Source organism: Mytilus californianus, unplaced genomic scaffold (assembly GCF_021869535.1).
Source record: "Mytilus californianus isolate M0D057914Y unplaced genomic scaffold, xbMytCali1.0.p SCAF_15, whole genome shotgun sequence".
In the NCBI taxonomy this organism is placed as follows: Eukaryota; Metazoa; Mollusca; class Bivalvia; order Mytilida; family Mytilidae; genus Mytilus; species Mytilus californianus.
Window position 1 is genome coordinate 30,890,129 of NW_026262637.1, and position 17,144 is coordinate 30,907,272.

The following is a 17,144-nucleotide window of genomic DNA, read 5'->3' on the forward strand; positions in this document are numbered from 1 at the left end:
CACTCTGCATGGACTGTAGCATTGAAGCATCCAAACCTACGAAAACAAGCACATTATTTGATTTCTGTTTGCTGTTTAGTAAGAGACAATGCCAATGGGCAATACATTCTCTGTGACAGATGTGGTAAAATGTTTTGGGATCCATTACTAAAAAGTAGTTCACGCTATTGCTTCATGTGACTATCTCGACGAAACACGTGATAACTTTTGGTGTGAAATTATAGATATCAATCCAATAACTTTCAGTATCTTCCTAGCAAACATGTCTGATGAAGAACTTTTTTATTACTTACTATCCGGCAATTCGGACAATTTCCCACTAGAAACTGACCAATTAGAGACATTCCAAGCCATATGCGTTCGATTTATCTATAAATTTGGAACTTTACTACGAGATTAAAATAACTGTAATATTACTGACACTTACTTATTTCAACTGATCATGACATTCTGATTTAACTTGCCTATTTTGTTCAATTGTTTAATTTTGTGTTTATTTTGTTTATTATTTACACTCTCCTTCTGGAGGCAATAAAGAATATATATATTGTGTTTAAGCAGACACGATCTTTTGACCCAGACTATATGAATTTTTATATTACAAATCTCATATTTTTTCCATATTTACGGAATAATCTATGATCATCTATAACTAAAAGAACTTGTTTTTTTTTCTCACTTTCTTGTTCCTTTTATAATGTTATTGTTCATGTAGTTTAATTCAATCCTATTATCATATTGAGGAACTTATCAGGCGCGGTTTCAAGCGGGAAAACAATCTTATAGTGGAAGAATAAATGTAATATTATGATTTTTTATATGAACACGACAATTTAATTGAAAAGAAATCTGAGTTTCCTTCATTTACAAATTCAAGCTTTTATAAAAAGTCATCTTGGAACGCACGTTATATATAAATGAATTTAAATAATCCTGAAATTCCTAGTGCGTATTTAGTCGACATTTTTATCTGATATAAATTTGAACATGTTGAAAACCAATTGTTCGAGGTCTGATTTTCTAGAGTTGTTTTATTTTTAACTATTGATTCATTTCCTAACTCAGCTTTACGCATTAAATTTAGTAGATAGTAACCAGTACATTCGGGTTTTCTTCAAATATTATAAAAAAAGAAACAAAAACAAAAACAAAGAAAACAAAATATTCTTCCTTTCTTTTTTTTAACTCGAAATAGTATTTTCAATTTATTGTGATATGCTTGTTTTAGGACCTCTGCGTTTCCTCCATGAATGAACTCTTGCGTTCCAACCTTATTCTGTTGCAAGTGCTCCTCTATAAAACGCCAATTGAGTATTTTATACTGCGATGTACACACAATTTTGACTACACATTATCGTCTGTAAATAAGTGGGTGAATACATCCAGTTCACTTGCAGTCTGTTGTGTTTCGGCACTACGGTCCCCGTTTCCGTGGGACGATGAGGACGAGCTGGGAACAGCTGCCAGTTTAGTGCACATTGCAGGTTCGCTTGAGGAATCACCAACCCACGTACAAGAAGTCGGGATAACATTGTGAACTTCTGCGTTATGGTCTACAGAACTATGAGTCGGTTTTTCTGGTACAAAATGTTTTCCTGTCACACCAGTCGTTTTTTCTGTCCTTGGGACTGGTATTTCTGGTATTGGTTGTAGTTTAGGTGGCGAAGATATATAACAGGGAGATACACATGTATTATGAACATAATTGTTTTCAAAAGGAGACTCCTGTCCTGACGCAGTAGATTCTGTCTGTGATTTTGATGCCTCTTTATCATGTATCATGCTTGGACTCACCAGAGAAGTTATAATCCTGGACATTTGATTAGAAATGGTTTTATCATAAGGTGAGGTGGCGGGGGTGCTGCTGTCCTCGACATGAGTGGGTACATTTTGCTTTTCCTCTGTACCATCTGGTGACAGAAAATGGTGAATTTGATACACTTTGCTAGATGTCGGACTAATTACATCTGAAGCGACTCGATATGGGTCGTCAAATGTCCTCGACCGTTGTGATGTTGCATCAGAAGGCTGTGTTTGTGTTCGCTGGCTGTTTGGATTGATAAAAATGTTGGAACTTGAAGACTCTGACGGATTCTGCGCAATGTTTCCACCAAACGTTCCAATAGCCACACCTCCGGGGACCGACATTATGCTAATTACATTATGAGGCGTTGGTCCACAGGTTCCCATTGACATATTCTACAAGTTTATAGTAAACATTTTCAACAGTCACAATTTAAACAAATGTTACAAGAACAATAAATAGATGTTTTTGGCTAGAGGTATAGGGGGAGGGTTGAGATCTCACAAAACATGTTTAACCCCGCCGCATTTTTGCGCCTGTCCCAAGTCAGGCCTTTGTTAGTCTTGTATGTTTTTTTAATTTTAGTTCATTTATATGTTTTGGAGTTTAGTATGACGTCCATTTTTACTGAACTAGTACACAATTTTATTTAGGGGCCAGCTGAGAACCACCTCCGGGTGCGGGATTTCTCGCTGCGTTGAAGACCCATTGGTGGCCTTCGGTTGGTTTCTACTCTATGGTCGGGTTGTTGTCTCTTTGACATATTCCCCATTTCCATTCTCAATTTTATTTATCTCTGAGATAATATGTTATCCTCAATTGACAAAGACATGCATATTTGTTTTCGTCTATTGTTTTGTCAGAAATCAGACTGTTGGATTTTTTATTTGAATTTTTTCACATTTTGTCATGTCGAGCCTTTTATAACTGACTATACGGTACGGGTTTTCCTCATTTTTGTAAACCGAGACATTTGATTAAATCCGCTGCTTTTGGGTTTTGTTGGAAAGTTGTCTAATCAGCAATTATACCGCCATCTCCTATTTTTTTTTTTTTTATAGTTTACAATAAAGCATATGGTTTAACAGTGGATCACGAACGAAAGCCGGAATAGGAAGTAAAGAATTTATCGTCCACCATGTTTTTTACTCGATTCATTATCTTTCTTAGTGAATAAGCTCAGTGACGAGAACATATGTATGATGGAACTGGTATTGAAGTCCATCTTCCCGTACGATAAAGAATAAAATTTAACCAAAAAAGTGAATCCATGATTTAGTGGTAAAGAGTTAAGAAAATGCATATTTTGCAACCTCGACAAAAGATTGAGTACAATTAATACAAATAATAAAAGGGTAATTTAGGTGTGGACTAAAGTTAAAACCAAGCACTAGTCTATTTGTTCTACAAATGGACTAAACATGAAAGAAATCCAGTTTTTATCACTACACGCGAATAATTTTTCACATGTGCTTTGATTATGAGGAAAAGCTGACATTCAAATACAACTGTATGTTTGTTTAAGGGTCATGTTTTGTATAAATCTGTACAAATAATTGTATGAAATGAGAAAATCGGGTTACTTTTTAGAGTTATCACCCCACCCCCTACCTGAACTAACAAAATGTGTTTGACTTGCAGTGATTTCAAGATTGACTAGCACCCCCGAATTAAATGTTTCAAGCAGTCGAATTTCTCAAAAAAGGGGTATAAATTTTCGGTTTATCATAGCGTTTGTGACGGTCAAAATATATGGTTGATTGGTTGTTATTTGTTTAACGTCAAGTGGTAGGTATTGAAGAATATTTAGACTGAAAACAATAAACCCAGTACGTAGATTTTGCAAAGTTGGTCATAATGTCACTGGAAAAAGAGGATATTTCTTAGGACACATACGGACACCATATGAGTTGTTGTAAAGATTCTTTAATGTGCAGAGAGCTCTACACTCTCCTTGCAAGAAGACGGTTTGAATTAACATCTCCCGCATTCCGGACTGACGAGTTTGGAAGAGCATTTTACATCCATCTCAGTCAAACATTGTCAAACGAATGCCCCTTTGTAGTGCAATTGAATATTTTGATTTTCTATTCTTTAAAATCAAACTATTGAAATCCGTTAGGAATATTTGTGGCATTTGCCTTTCGAAAATTGAACTTACCTGTATCATATCACTTCTGGACTTTTCTGAACTTTTAGCAGACGTTTGGGAAATAAGGTGACCTGAAGAAGTTTTCAGGAGTGTTGCTATCATCTGTGCATTTTCATGGAACATAGCTAGGGCTTCGTTAATATCAATTGGAACATGAATAGATGCTGGCGATGTTGATGTTTCTTGGTCTTTGTATCGTTTTGTTTTAAACCTTGTTTGGCCTTTATTCTTAAGATCTTTAGAGCAACCCAGATCGGTAAGCGTTGCTGACGAAGCATTTTCACGATTTCCAAGCGCCCGTGACTCTAGAATAACGTCGTCTCCAAAATCATAGTCATCTGCCACGTTGTACTCACTAACAGCTATCATGACATTGTCAGTTTGGGACGTACGCTGTGCCCAAGGTATCAGGAACAAAACCAACGCTCCGCAAATGATTGGAAGACCAGCCAAGTGGAATGCAAGGTCATATGACCCCATCATGTCGTATAAAGCTCCTGTCGAAATGTAAAACTAAGATAAGTATCTTTAATTATTTTATAAGAAGGATTCTATATACTTGGTAGATAGATCACCTGGCCAAAGGTAACATCAAATGATATGAAAGTGTGGCATGAGAAATCCAACAACATTACAACAGACCTATATGTTACTGTACTAAATTAATACCCGAAGGGTGAAAATCTCTATGATGTAGCAAGGTCACTGCAAGTATGTCATTTATGAATAAAGAAGTCAGAGTGGTTAAGTACACGTCAATGAGACAGCAATCCAACAACACAATTTTTAGCAAAGGAAGACTAGTGTGCATTTATATACAAATGATTAAATCAACGTAGGCGACCAAAAAATTGACATGAACGCCATTACGGTCGTATCCTGGATCAGAAAAAACTCGCAGATATTCTTGACTTTGGCAGAGTTTGAGTGGTGTTGTGATATCAGTGGATGATAGGTAGCAATCGTATGTGTAGGTATGGTCAATATGAAGTTTCATACCTGCAAAATTACCCATAAATATGATCATAAATTATCAATGCAGTTTCGTTTCCACACCGTGATATCGGCAAGATGCATAACATAACATAAACTTGTGCGTTATTTAAACTCCCTCTTCAAAAACACTTACTGGAGTCATTAATATATAAACCTCAGTGAACAACGTATATAATTAACTTACCTGCTAGGGGTGGTCCTGCGGTAAATGTTACTGAACTGGTACCAACCAAGAAACCCCAGGCCAACACTGTATTGTCTACGCCAACCAATGTTGTAGTAAGGACAGGCAGTAAGACAACATAGCACCCATCCACTAGTCCAACACAGATTACATAAGCTGCAATTCCAGTGAAGGATTTCAAAAGAGGTAATAACATTACCCCGGTCCCAGTTACAACCATCGAAAACTGGTGCATGTGTAGACGATTCAAATAGCCATGCTGGATAATTTTCCCAAACACTATCCGACCAAATGCTGTACAAGCTCCAAGCATCATGACAAATATGGCCCCCTTTTCTGGAGGAATGCCACAGTCTTCTGCATACGCAACCTGAAATTAAGTTGCATTAGCCTGTGGCATATTATTCCGACGGTTGTCGTTTATATTATGTAAAATGTTTGGATGTTTGGTTTTAATTTGATTTAACCAGATGGTAATACATGCTTTTATTTCTTTACAGTTTTTTTGTTGTTTTTTTTTTTTTTGCTTTTGAGATTGTGCTCGCAGCTTTTAAAAATTTTAAATGATAAAATGAAAACTGATATCACATTTTTTTTTTAGATACCAACTAAAGACGTTTGCAATGCACCCAAACTTGAATTAAGTAAGTAAGAGATCACATGTGTATTTCTATTTTAGGGGTAAGTGAGTATGGTCAATATTAAAAAAAGATAGTATACTTACTAAATGAACGTACGGAATGTAGAACCCAAACATAACTAGAGTAATGGCTATTGTCCAAATTACAAACACACGATTCTTCCAGAGTTTTAGATCCTGAATAATCAGACGAATTGGTGATTGTTTCAACTTCTGCTCGTCAGTTTTCTTTTGGTTTGAAATCGGCTTGATGAACAACGAACAAATAGCACTAACCGAACACAGTCCGGCATAGCACCGGAATGTACTTCTCCAACCATAGGCATCAATGAAGGCTTGAGACATTGGTGCGTAAATGAGGGTTCCAAAGCTACTTCCAGCAGTCATGATACCGACTGCAATTGTCAGGTACTTGTCGAAGTATTGCGTGGCAATAGTCATAATCGGAGTTATACATAGGCATGTCCCAATTCCGTAGAAGACGGAAAATGTAACAAACATCATCTCTATTGAATGGACAAACGATGCCGCTAAGATTGATGCCGAACAAAGAAATGCTCCCAATACCATTACAATTCTGTTTCCAAATCTGTTTACCAACATCGAAGCTATAGGTCCAAATGTCATAGACAGTCCATATGCTAAAGAACCGACCCAGGCTGAAATATAATCAAACTTGCCTTAATGTCGTGTTCCGCTTAATTTCAATATTTTTTAAAGGTTTTATAATAAGTGACAGAGACGAAAGCATGAGTAACGTGAAAGTTTCCCGGCATTGAAACAGTATGTAAGGTTGCTTTATTATTCATTTTATTATTGTTTTTGTTTGTTTTAACTACAGATTAATTAATAAACTACAGATTAATGTGGTTTGGGAAGGAGACAGATTTGAAAGTATTTTTAAAATGCAACAGTATTTATTCTTTCATAAAGTGTAGATGTAATATTAGTCATTTCAGATATATATGGTATATTTCTTAACCTTCAAAAACCAGGGCCCTGACGATCTAACTTATGTATTGGATGACACGATGGACATTAGAGGGTTAACCCTCGGGTGATAAATTACGGTCATTTGGATCTGTCATTAGAATGATAACAATATGATTATATAAGAGCAATGACTTAATATTTAAATACCAGGAGTCGGTTTCACAAAAAAACTTACGACTAAAATTGATCGTAAGTCATGAACAATTCAATATACTTACGATCAATCTTAGTCGTAAGTTTTTTTGTGAAACCGACTCCAGACCCTTTGACGTACGTTTGGAGTATTATCCCGTTGTATATTAACTCTTATATTCAACTGAGTACACTGTTTGTAGATATTTTTGTTGTTGGTTTGCTGTCTCGTTGACGTTTACCCCACATATTCTATCTGCTATTGACAGTAAAAATGTACCTGATTTTTCCTTTGTTATTTTGAATTCTTCAATAAATGCAATAAAGAAAGCTCCGAATCCATGCAAAACACCAACAATAATGACCCTGGCAATGAATCCACATGCACAAACAACCCACGAATAATACGAATCTTTTTTATCATTTTCTTTATCAAGTAGATTATTTGAGGATGAAAATTTCAAAGATGATTCGGAGTCCGTCATGACCGTATGGAGTCGTTGTTGAAGGAATTCCTATGGGAACAATAAAGCTACTATTATGACATCATTGCTTTTTGTGCACACAAAATAACAACTTCCGTATTTTTAGATACCTGAACTATTTTTGCAATCCTCGTAATCTGCGTGCTTTTTAAGTACGTAAAAATAGGTGGGTCATGCAGAAAACTTACCAGCTTTAGATTTTGAAGATTTGAAATCCTTGGTAAATTCCACAAAGAACACACCGAATCCATGCAAGACACCCAAAATCAAGATTTGGGTCAACCACCCATTGAAACAAATAAACCAAGAGAGTTTAGAATCTTTCTTGGCAGTCTCAGAACTATTCACTGTACACTCAGTCTGAATGAGAGATTTTTCCACCGAAGACATCTTACAAATTTACAAATTATCTATGTGAATGATGCATTTACAACGCTCTTGAACTCTTTAACTTTCCTGCCTTTTCCATCACTGATAGTTTCGAAGGACGACGTTAACGTCATAAGCATGTGACGTTTGTAATGTAAAGGCAATGAGATTCGTGTAGACAAGGGAATCCAAACTCGTCTCCAATTAAAACACTATAATGTAGGGGTGATTTGCACGGTTTAGTCACGCAATTTCAAGGGAAATATCCATTCGAGGAGAAACATTTTGTTTATATTTGAAGTGTTTCCCAAAAAGGAAACAAACTTTTTTATGTATTGCTCATTGTCATTTTCCTTCATATGCTTTAAGTGACCACTACCCTGTATGCTTAAATCGAAAAATCAATACAAAGGTAAAGAAAGAAAATCATATCGAAATAAAATATAGGCGTTTCAAAAACTTTAATGAGGATGCCTTTTGTGCAGACTTACATCAAACCCCTTTTCATATTGTTGAAATGGAAGAAGATATTGATATTTCTGTCAACAAATGGTATGAACTTTTTAATCAAGTTATTAACAAGCACGCACCAATGAAAACTAAAAGAGTAAAAATATTTAAACAAGCCGAATGGTTCAATAAAGAAATTAAAAATTCCATTCAATACAGAAATATGTATCATTCAAAAAAAGATTGAGTAAACTTTAAAAAGTGGCGTAATAAAACAACGTCGTTAATATTTAATGCACAAAAGGAATATTATCAAAACGCTATATCTAGTTCCAAAAATAGTAAAGAACTTTGGATTCACATTAAAGAGTTAAATCAAAAAATGGATAATATTTTTCCACCTAAAATGCAGTATGAAAATCAAACTGTTTATAACCCCCAAGATATTGTTAATACACTAAATGTTCATTTTTCTTCCGTAGCTGAAAAACTTATTTGAAATAATACTTCAGATATGGATTTTTCTAAGCTACAGACTTTTACTAGTAAAAAATTAAAGGAAACTGAAAATTTTAAATTAAAACTCATTTCTGTTGGAGAGGTGTGTTCACAACTAAAACACCTTGATATTAATAAATCCGCAGGTTTAGATGGAATTGGTCCCAAATTTTTAAAGCTAAGTGCAGAGATAATATCGCCATCACTAACTTTTCTAATAAACAAAAGTATAACGTCGAATCGTTTTCCGCAAAAACTAAAACTTGCAAGAGTAACTGCTATACATAAAGGAGGACCAACAGATATTCCCTCCAATTATCGTCCAATTTCTATTTTAAATACCATATCTAAAATTTTTGAGAGACATGTATGTACACAGTTATATGCATTCTTAAATAATAAAAAAATGTTACATATCGCTTAGTCAGGTTTCAGGCAAGGTCATTCATGTCAAACAGCGCTGACTATACTAATTGATGAATGGTTAAAATATTTAGACAATGGAGAAATAGTTGGTACTGTATTTTTAGATTTCAGTAAGGCCTTATTAACCATGCCATACTTTTAGAAAAGTTAAAATTTTATCATATCGGAGGACATACGATAGATTGGATAAAATCATATTTGTCTGAGAGACAACAAGAAGTTCAATACGCTAACATTAAATCTGATAAATCGTTTGTAAAATATGGAGTGCCTCAAGGTTCTATTTTAGGTCCTCTGTTATTTTTAATTTATATAAATGATTTACCACTTCATGTTAAACAATCCGACATGGATTTATATGCTGATGATTCAACATTGCATTTTCATAATAAAAACATTGAGAAAAATAAACAGCATATTGCAAAATGATTTAAATGCTATATTACAATCTTGGTGTAACAATAACAGTATGAAAATTAATGCACAAAAAACAAAGTGTATGAAATTGGGTTCAAAACAAAAACTTACACAGCTATCAGAATTATGTATTACCGTCAATGAAACATGTATTGAAAATGTCAATTCTTTCAAATTACTTGGAATTGACATTGATGAAAATTTAAGCTGGGAAGATCATGTTGATCGTATATGCAAGATTATCTCATCTAAAATATCACTTTTGTTTAAAATTAAAGTATATTTGCCTATACACACAAGACAACTATTTCATAATGCATATATTCTACCATATATAGACTATTGTAGTTCAGTTTGGGGAAATTAATTACAAAAAGATTCAGATAGAATCATAAAACTTCAAAAAAGAGTAGCAAGAATTATATATTTCTGTTCCATCTAATTTTATGTTTTCATCTTTAAAATGGCTATCTTTTACAAAAAGAATAAAATACCAACAATCAATTCTAATGTATAAAATTGTAAATGGACTAACACCTGATTACTTAGCAATGCTAAATATTAATTATGTGCAACACCACAACTTACGATCTGTCTCTAATAATGATCTATTTGTCCAAGACCAAATACAAATTTTTATAAAAAATCTTTTCATTATTCTGCAACAAAGGTATGGAATAATTTACCACTCAAAATAAAAAAATGTCGAAATGTGGAATTATTTAAGAAACATTGTTATAATCATTTTCTTGAAAATTCTATGCAAGTCTAATAAATTGTTTTCTTTCGTTTGTTGTAAGAATAATAAAATTTAATCAAAACTTTACCAATTATTGCCATTTATTGCCATTTGTATGTTTGAATTATTGAATTGTGTATATACTAGTAACATATATACTAGTAATACTAGTAATATATATTGTATTTTAATGTATGAATGTATGAATGTTAACTGTATACATGTATTTTGTTTGAGAGCCTCAATGAAAATTAGACTACTTCTAATTGAGTTACCCTCTTTAAATAAAGAATTTATTAAGTCTCCCAAACGAAGTTTGGGAAGACTTATTGTTTTTGCTCAGTTCTTATTATTATTATTATTCTTCTTCTTCTTCTTCTTCTTCTTCTTCTTCTTCTTCTTCTTCTTCTTCTTCTTCTTCTTCTTCTTCTTCTTCTTCCGCCGCTTTATAATTTGAACTTGTCCGCACCCGTTCTCCAAAACCGCTTGTCAGATTAACTTAGGGTTTCACAATATGCTAGACTAACATGTCTAGTGGTGCAATCAGGGTTTTGTTTGTGCATTGGGGTTTATAAAGGGGTACTTTGAGGGGCAAAAAGAAAGGAGGGTTTTACTATAGAACCCTATGGGATTTTATTTTTTAAAATTTTCAAATGATTATAAATAAAAAACCGTTTGTGATAGACACAATCTTTTAAATTGAAAATGTTCTAAATGATAAAGCACATTCAATGAAATACAGGGTTAGTCCCCAGGGGTCATCCCCATCCCCTGCCATTTAAGAAAGTTCTAATATCTTGTAAATGGTCGAGATCCCCACCCCTAAACCATATATATTCTGGTTTGTCATGCTAAGATGATTTGAATGATATACAGGGTTAGTCCCCAGGGGTCATCCCGACCCCCTGCCATTTGAGAAAGTTTTAATATCTTGTAAATGGTTGAGATCCCCACCCCTAAACCATATATTCTGGTTTGTCATGCTAAGATGGTTTGAATGATATACAGGGTTAGTCCCCAGGGGTCATCCTGACCCCCTGCCATTTGAGAAAGTTCTAATATCTTGTAAATGGTCAAGATCCCCACCCCTAAACCATATATATTCTGGTTTGTCATGATAAAGCACATCAAATGAAATACAGGGTTAGTCCCCAGGGGTCACCCCCACCCCCTGCCATTTAAGAAAGTTCTAATATCTTGTAAATGGTTGAGATCCCCACCCCTAAACCATATATATTCTGGTTTGTCATGCTAAGATGGTTTGAATGATATACAGGGTTAGTCCCCAGGGGTCATCCTGACCCCCTGCCATTTGAGAAAGTTCTAATATCTTGTAAATGGTCGAGATCCCCACCCCTAAACCATATATTCTGGTTTGTCATGATGAAGCACATCAAATGAAATACAGGGTTAGTCCCCAGGGGGTCACCCCCACCCCCTGCCATTTAAGAAAGTTCTAATATCTTGTTAATGGTCAAGATCCCCACCCCTAAACCATATATATTCTGGTTTGTCATGCGAAGATGGTTTGAATGATATACAGGGTTAGTCCCCAGAGGTCATCCCGACCCCCTGCCATTTGAGAAAGTTCTAATATCTTGTAAATGGTCGAGATCCCCACCCCTAAACCATATATATTCTGGTTTGTCATACCAAGATGGTTTGAATGATATACAGGGTTAGTCCCCAGAGGTCGTCCCGACCCCCTGCCATTTGAAAAAGTTCTAATATCTTGTAAATGGTCGAGATCCCCACCCCTAAACCATATATATTCCTGTTCATCATGTCTCCAACATTTGAATGACGTATACGGTCAGTCCCCAGGGGTTCCCCCCACCCCCAATGTTCTAATATCTTGTAAATGGTCGAGATCCCCACCCCTAAACCATATATATTCCTGTTCGTTGTGTCTCAAACATTTGAATGATGTATAGGGTCAGTCCCCAGGGGTTCCCCCCACCCCAATGTTCTAGTATCTTGTAAATGGTCGAGATCCCCACCCCTAAACCATATATATTCTGGTTTGTCATGCCAAGATGATTTGAATGATATACAGGGTTAGTCCCCAGGCATCACTAATGCATATAACTTTCCTGGACCAAACCAATTTTCACTGAACTATGTCCTATGTCAGGCGACTCTGGGAATTACGACTTATGGGAGCTTCGTTTGGGAGACTTCGTAACAGCATCCTGTTACAATCATTTCTTGTTATTATTATTATTATTATTATTATTATTATTATTATTATTATTATTATTATACAAATTGTAAAGATTTGGGATTGAAAGTGCTCGTGTTCATAAATCTTAATAATGATTTGTAAGGTTTATATAATGAATAACATGGCAACATTATCACTCAAGTGTAAGCAAGATGCCCAATCACTTTGATTGAAGATATTTAGAATGCAAAGACGAAACGATGCAAGACATAGCATGTTCAGATATAATATGGCATAAACAATCCAGCATTGATTCATCATTGCATTTTCATCATAATAAATTGAAAAAATAACAGCATTTTGCAAAATGGTTTAAATGCTGTAGAAACCTGGTATAACAATAACAGTATGATAATTAAAGCATAAGAAAAGGTGTACTTAAACGAAAGCTTTATTTAGATTCTGTATAGTTACAAACTACAAAACATAAGCTCTATAGAGCTTGTAACCGAACACAATCATACAAGCAAACTAAAAATAGAGAAGCATACATAAAAGTAAGCACAACACAAACATGGCAAAGAAAATTACACGTGCTAGCATAACTATAAGAATTGTTCCCCTGCTATAAAAAGAGGTCAGAATTTCAACAAAGCCTTTTTCGTTAATCGTTGCCTCTCGACCTAGTTTTAATGAGCACGATTCAAATGTAGTCTTTCTGAATTGTGAAATTACTCGAGGCAACCAAAAACTGCCATAAATGAGCTTATCTTTATACTCCTTGTTCTAGAAACATTCATCAAGTTGTGAATTAAAATTATGCACAAATCTTTAGAATATTTAAAATCTACTGGTCTGGTGATATAAATGATAAACCTTTACTATTATAAGAAGAGTTAAAACCCATAATTTCTTATATAATAAAATTATCTTAATTCTAAATTGCTCACTGATTATAGCGGGAAAAACATGGTAAACATGAATTATAACATTACAAAATTCATTAGTATAAAACATCAATATCTTAATTTCACCAGCAAACAGTCACTAGATAATTATGAAAAATATTTGCTTAAAATCAATGTGCTTCTGCGCCTTGCTTTTCCTCCTAAAACGAGAATGAAATAATTAGAAAATAAACAACAATAATTATGATATCATTTTGTTTGCAACAATAACCATAACGAAGATAAAGTTTATAGGCTATCCTCCAGCCGCCTTGTAGTTGAATTGGACCCGATAGTATACCAAAGACCACGTGCAACCGGACTAAACATGCATCACAAGATACAAACTGATTTAGCTCTGTCCATTCTTCCAGGCTTAAAATGGAAAAAAAACATTAAAAATCAGTAAGAATTCCGACCACCAGAAATTAGAAATAATTAAAAACACACAAAACAATATTCCATTTCAAACAAAGTAATACTGCTATGAAACTGTGACATGGTCATTTGTCTTAATTGGAACATTTGTCTGAACATTCCGGATGAGCCTGTTGTGTCCCATCTTTCTGCAAACAAGTTGCACAAATGTGGTGAACAATCCTGACTTCACCACGAATAGTGTCCGAATGAGATAAGATTTTCTCTTCAAATTTGTTTCTTTGAAATTTATAACAAAACCATATACTAGTATCTGATTTAGAAGAGTGTTCATTTAGAGAAGTTTTCGAACTGGATCTAAATTCTGGTGGTAAAATATTGCCGGTTAAAACAGCAGATTCTAACACTTGAGGGTCATCTTTCCACGTTTTCTTACCAATTTCAATCTGTCGTAACCAAGCAGCATAAAAATCGAGAATAGCTGACCACTGATAAATGGATGAAAAATAGGCAACTTTTTGTAAAAGATTTAATCTATCTTCTTTTTCTGCTTTGTTTTTGAAAAAAAATTGAAATAATTTCTAATTCACCTGCGACAAACTGTTCAAAATTCAACTGCTTAAATTTCAAATCTTTATTAACATATTCAAACTGAAAATGATTGTGCGGGAAAGACTGTGTTTTTTTTAACCCTATCAGTAGATTTACTGACGAATCCAGATCTTTTCTTTTTCGCATTTTTTCTGACCTTTCTTTTCTGAGAAAACCCATCACTACTAGTAACACAACTAGAACCTGAATCAGAATCTGAACCGCTACTTGTTGAATCAGAATCAGACACAGCCGTGACAATCTTTTTCTTTTTAGAGCTCTTTATATATTTAGTTAATTTCAAATGTAAATATGTAATACAAATTGTGTGTAGTTTTTAATGGAAGAAAATTTCATTTTTTTTAAATAACAATAATAAAAATAATACATGTAATAATAATTCTTTATTTAAAGAGGGTTACACAGATAGCTGTAAAACTACTCTTCCCTGAGGCCCTCATGAAATGCATTGAAATATAACAAACAAAGAATTACAAAAATCATACAAATACACACATTAGCTAATGCATATGTAATTAATACATCACAAACTTTCCTTATTCATTTTAATATTTAATTTCCATGATTACTTATAAAAATGTGAAACTGGACATAATTAACAATAATAAACATCTGTTTGTTAAGTAATATTATCTGTCCCTTTATCAGCATGAGATGACAGATTTACTACTCTACTTCACCATTTTATACTCTAATAATGAAGTTACAGTAAATTTCAAACTATATGATACTGTAACAAAATTGGCGTCCATCTATTAAAGTTGTATAGGATTTTACGGATTTTCGCGTATGTCTCATCAAGGGGATATAAGTAGCGCCTTTCATGAATTTATAAGTCAACTGCGATTGTCGGTTCCCTTTAAGGAAACTTGTCCCCCCCCCCAAATTTGTGTATTGATATTGCTTTAATGGTATCGATACATTACTTTTGTTGTTATGTAGTTATTGTGTAAAGTATGGATAATTATGCTTTCAGATGTTGCTGAATTTACCTTTATTTTGCATGCTCATGTGTGAAAATCCCAGTTCAAACATGGTTAACTGTTAAACTTTTATTATTCTTGCCTTTGTTTTTATATTCGGAACACCTCTCTTTTGTTCATTTCAATTGAAGTACACAAACGTTTTACCAAACACCCCGAACATAATTTTGGTAATCACCAGTTCCGGTTTTGGTAATTTAGGTATTTTCCTAAATGGTAAATGGTAAACCAAAATGGTAAATGGTAAACCAATTCGGTAATTGGTTTACCTAAGTATAAATACAGCGGAACATTCACTAAGTCTTCAGCTCATATTTTACCCTGGGCAAGTAACTTTCGCTAATTCCAAGCGTTATAATAAAATTAAGTACCAGTTACCAGACCAAGTCGGTAGAACCAGTTACCAAGCAGACGACAGATAACCATGTCTGAGGAGAATAGGTCCGTACATATTTTGGTTTGTTAATTCCTTTACGAGTTACACACGGAAATAACTTATTAAGTTAAACTTTATCTTTTGGCATTGAATTTGATTTACCATTTGCCGATTACCCAACTATAATAGTAAACTTTCTGGGTATATTTTTCCGCTATCCATTTTCTTTCATTTCACGATAGAAGGTTAATAATATATTTATCTATAAGATTATGATATAGTTAAGTTATTTAATATTTATCTGTATTGTTGATAATTAATGCATCTTAAAGTTAATATAAGTTGATTTTTATTTAACGAGTCTGTTATTCCTACAAACACAAATACGGAGAGTTACATACAAAACACACAAACACTTCCACAGGCCAAAAACATATTTCCAGATACACCCTTTTTTTTTTATCCAAGTCTTCACCTTACCAGAGTAACCAACCTAACCAGGGTGTGGAAAGAAACCAGAGTACCACGAAACCAGGGTACCACGCTACCAAAGAAGGGTCTCCCGTCATAACTTTTATTTCATATATATAATTATGCATTCTTACAAGAACATTCTTATAGCAACACACTAAGGGATAAACATTTATAGTTTAACACTAAGGCCCGACCGCTCGGTTTTCGTTACAGTGGTGGCAGCGGAGGCACGTACCTACATTTTTATATTCTTTAAATGAGTGTAATTATATTTAAGATAAGACATAAATAAAAATAAGTAAAATGGATAGCGCGGAAAATAAATTTGAAACACCTAGGTTAACTGCCCAGGGTAGACCAGTGCTCCCCCGATCTCGGTCCTGTGAAATTTTCCATGATCTGACGCCGACCGGAGAGATAGGCATAAGAGTGAACCAAGATCAATGGCCCTCACAAGAGAATACGAATAGATACGAAAAGGATGGTATACATCATGCTGACAATAGGCCATTGTCAGGGGATCTATCACCATCAAGGAAAGTGGCCATTGACCAAGCGAAAAACCCGGAAGTTTCAAATAGGGCAACGGTTGTGCATTTGGAAAAAAATGCAGCGCATACGGTAAAACAGAATTTTGGTGAAGAGTCAAGGACTCTTTTGGACCATGCTGCCAGAGGGTCTAGGTATGGGTTTTGGAGTCAGAAAGCAGGGGGTTCTGCTGAGGGAGACTCCGGGAATACAAGACGAGTCGCGACGTCTTGTGAATCCGATGCCCGACGGGGTAGATGGGATTCGGGAGATTTACCTAGGACTTTGGACCGGGGCGTACCCCATAATCAGGGGGCAACGTACCAAGCATTACCTTTGACGTCCCGCGGACGATTCAGAGTGGGGGTTAACGGGACCGACCATGAACACCGAACTG

At 34.6% G+C, this 17,144-nt stretch overlaps 1 protein-coding gene across 1 annotated transcript; it reads right to left on the bottom strand.

Annotated features, from left to right (window-relative positions):
* Positions 1-1,148: 1,148 nt before the first annotated feature.
* On the bottom strand, positions 1,149-7,776 carry LOC127726021 (uncharacterized). The gene is made up of 5 exons (XM_052233317.1): positions 7,575-7,776; positions 5,861-6,435; positions 5,137-5,506; positions 3,966-4,453; positions 1,149-2,199 (listed from the first exon to the last, which is right to left on the bottom strand). The coding sequence occupies exons 1-5, from the start codon at positions 7,774-7,776 to the stop codon at positions 1,345-1,347; spliced, it is 2,490 nt and encodes an 829-aa protein (XP_052089277.1). The 3' UTR covers positions 1,149-1,344.
* Between the last annotated feature and the right edge of the window lie 9,368 nt (positions 7,777-17,144).